Raw genomic sequence first — 3818 nt, 5'->3', positions numbered from 1 at the left:
TTGAACAGTCTACATTCATCAAACAGAACATATATATATAATATTTCGTTTGTAGTTTGTGGGATATAAATTGTCCAAAATATGATAAAATATAAGTATTCTCAAAACGCTTTTGGATTCATATCATATTACTTATAGCATGCGGTCTAAACAAAACAATTATATACATGTATGACAATACTACAATATACTTTGCAACAACAATAGGGAAGATTCCTGTTCGATAGTACCAAATCAAACATTGAACGTTTTTAGTTTTAAATTAACTTGATAACAAGAAGTGTGCCGTTCCATCCACCAACAATCAGAGAGGAAGTGCGGCTGCTGAAAAATAATTCCTGGGGTAAGTTCAGTCCGTCTTCTTTCCTTGCCAGGGTGGCCAACTTCTTCTTTCCGTCTTTGTCAACCTGCAACACTGTGTTGGAGTCTTTGCAGCAGACGAACACGTGTCCAGCAGGTGTCACGTGTACTCCGGTAGGATGTTTCATGTCGGGGTCAGTTAGTAAGTCCAGCTTGTTACCCTTGTTGTCCAGGGTGATCAGTTTATGTTTACCGGAGTTTGTAATGTAGATTGTCTTCCCGTCGTTACTGATACCACATTTCCGCACCGTCATACCCCCAAACTTGTCCTCGTACAGCATCTTCACCTTCTGTCCCGACATCGTGTAGACGTACAGGGCGTTACCGGAGGATATGTAAAGTTGGCCACCATGATGAGCTGCGGCATAACATCTATGGGTGAAGCTTAACTTGCTCGTATATACTAATTTCCCTTTCGTAGCATTAATGAAATAAAGTCCTCGTCTATCAGCACAACCACTGTCAACACAAACGGCCACTTCATTTCCGTCAATGTGGCACACGTCCCGTTGATACTCCGGGACATCACAGTGGTCGATCACCCTGTACTCCTTGTCCAGGAGCTTCACTTTACAATTATTCGCGTCTGCTATTACAAACTCTCCACTAGGCATCTCACATACGCCAAGGATATCACATGGATATTCGTCACCCCTCATCCTCACGTTGTACTCCTTGTACTCTGCAACACTGAAGACGTGGTTTGGATCGGAAAGGGGATCTTTTCGCTGTTTGGTCATTACAGTTTGTTCTTCAATCGCTCCAAACGTCTTTACTGCAGATAAAAGTTCTTCTATAAGGTTATTGGCTTGAAATGTTACATTGTAACACTCAATGGCTGCTATGCCACGAAGATGATCGTTTGCCCGTGAAATCATATCCTGGCTCTTTCTGTACGCAATATATGATTTTGACTCGCTTGATTTTGATTTTGTTTGAACAGCGGCAATCATGTCTTGCAGTTCGATAGTCATTTTATCACAAGTTTCGATATCTTTCTTAATATTTTTTTCAAGTTTAGCTATTATTCCGTCCACGTCCTGTAAAGTTGCCCTCTCAATCTTGTCAATGATGTCGTTGATCTTTTTACGTATGGTTTTTAATTCATCAGAAATGGCTGCCCGCGTCTTTTTTAGAGATGTCGTATTCTTCATTCTTGCTTCTTTCATCAGCTCGAATTGCTTTTCAAGTTCAGCTATCTTCTTTGGAATTTGTTGAAACTCAATATTTCTCTGAATACCTTTTGCTACATCTGGAATGGGATGGATTTTGGAACATTGTCTGAAACATAGAAGTTTTGAAACATTTGTAATCAGATATGCATAAACTGAAAATGACCTTGTTATGTGGGAAAATGTTGAAGAATATGATTAAAAATTTGTCGTAATAACATATAGATTAGTTACCGTTTTGTGTCTTAAAGGCGCACCATATAGGTTGATGCAAAAATGATTTTCTTTTAATTTTTAATGCATTATAATGCTTAATTGATTTGATGTGATTGATCAAAACCGAAAAGAAATATTTGTGTACAGATTCAGTGGGTTTTTCTTTATAAACTGGGGAATTTGTGGCCACGTAGCTATTAATTGAAATCACCATTTGCATGTTCAAAGACTTATATTTTTGTAAAATGTACTCAAAAATAAGCCTTTTTTGTTTTAATCATGAACAGAAGAATAAGTTAAAAATAATAATAAATAAAAACAATAAACTATTTTTGCCTCAACCTATGTCGTGCGCCATTATATTGACGTTTTCTTCCTTCTAACCTGTGGTCCACGGCGACACACACAAAACAGCAATTGCGCATAATATAGGTTGGCGCGAAAAAAATAAATATTTAAACGATCTTAGCAAAAAAGGCATATGATGTGTATACGGATTAAAAAAATATAAACTATATTTTGTACTTTTTTATCTTGGGAATTTGTGACCAAGTAGCTATTAAATAAAATATATTATATATAAAGGCTGATATTTCTTTAATTTTCACAAATCGTTAGCTTTGTTTTGTTTAAAAGTCAAATGAGTTTAACCTTATAATGCATAAATAATAATAATAATAATAATAATAATAATAATAATAATAATAATAATAATAATAATAATAATAATGCATATACCCATTTAATGCACTTTTAAATTGTCATATTTCTTACATACCTGTGGTCCACGGCGACACACACATGGCAGCACAGCTGGTCATGGTCGGCACATACCAACTTCAGTGCCTCCCCGGGATGCATCCCGCATCTCTCCAGGGCGTCCACCGCCCCTGGGGCTGCCTCCCATTTCTTCACGTCCTTCCGGCCGAGAACTGCGTGCTTCTGATATAATACGTCATGTTTCAGAACACAATTTTGGCAGTAATATTTCGTGCATTGAGTACAATAATGGTCAGCTTCTGTGTTAAATCCGTTCTCTTCACACGGAGAGCAGGAAAAATCATGGATGAAGTCACAGCCCCTCTGAATGGATGATTCAAACTTAGAAGCCATTTTCGCTTTTGAGATTAAAAATGACTCACAAACTAGTTCACACAGTCAGTTTCTGTTTATTTTGTAACTAGGAAGTTAATTATTTTGCACTGAGCTGATACGAAGAAAACCAATATTTCGATCAAATCCACACTGATATATAACACGATATCAAAATGATAAGCGTAGTCTCAACCGTACTAAATTTACAATCATTTTTTAAATACAAAAATGATTTTAAACATGCCGTATTTTATTCCTGTGTAAACTCTTCGATTATCGACTGTCCAGTGGGCCTTCCAACGAGGTTTGCCGAAGACTGCCGAGTTGTAACGATTGTCTATTCCGAGCTTACCGGAGATTGTCGAATAGTTGTAGGAAGTACTTTTCCTGTATATTTTATAGCGAATTGACCCATTTCAACGAACAATAGCACTGAGTTCTAGTTCTTCTCGAACCTCAACACCATGTATGGGAAGAAAGTGATGATCCAAAAATATTTTGCATTTTCTCTCTTGAGTTTCAAAAAATTCACGAACTAAATCAAATATATGTTCATTCAGCCACGTCTGTTTATTTTGTTACAAGGAAGTAAATTGTTTTGTACTGATACGAAGAAACCACAAATTACTATCAAAATCACACTGACATATTACACAATATCCAAATGTTGAGCTTTGTTACAACCGTGCTTGATTAACAATATTTTTTTTCCAAATCTATTTCAATAGAAGTTAACAACGGGTTTAGTAGGCGTTTCTACACTCTGAATGCGCAACGAAATACGTATATCCCGAGCTTGCCGAAGACTGCCGAAATGTCACGATTGCTCATCCAAAGCCATTCGGAATTCCTCGGCCATTTTCCATCGAAATCAACCTTGGGTGTATGCCGGTCTATCCGTAGAACAGTTTGTGAAGTTTTAAATAATGGTATCAAGTGTAGTGTTTTAATATCCATTTTGTAAGTTCAAATTGA

General features: G+C 36.8%; 1 protein-coding gene across 1 annotated transcript; it reads right to left on the bottom strand.

Moving 5' to 3' along the window:
- Positions 1-3818, bottom strand: LOC128217840 (uncharacterized). The gene is made up of 2 exons (XM_052925247.1): positions 2527-3818; positions 1-1641 (listed from the first exon to the last, which is right to left on the bottom strand). The coding sequence occupies exons 1-2, from the start codon at positions 2859-2861 to the stop codon at positions 258-260; spliced, it is 1719 nt and encodes a 572-aa protein (XP_052781207.1). The 5' UTR covers positions 2862-3818; the 3' UTR covers positions 1-257.

Source organism: Mya arenaria, chromosome 14, assembly GCF_026914265.1.
Source record: "Mya arenaria isolate MELC-2E11 chromosome 14, ASM2691426v1".
In the NCBI taxonomy this organism is placed as follows: Eukaryota; Metazoa; Mollusca; class Bivalvia; order Myida; family Myidae; genus Mya; species Mya arenaria.
The sequence above is the reverse complement of the archived record's forward strand: the minus strand, read 5'-3'. Positions and strand labels throughout refer to the sequence as shown.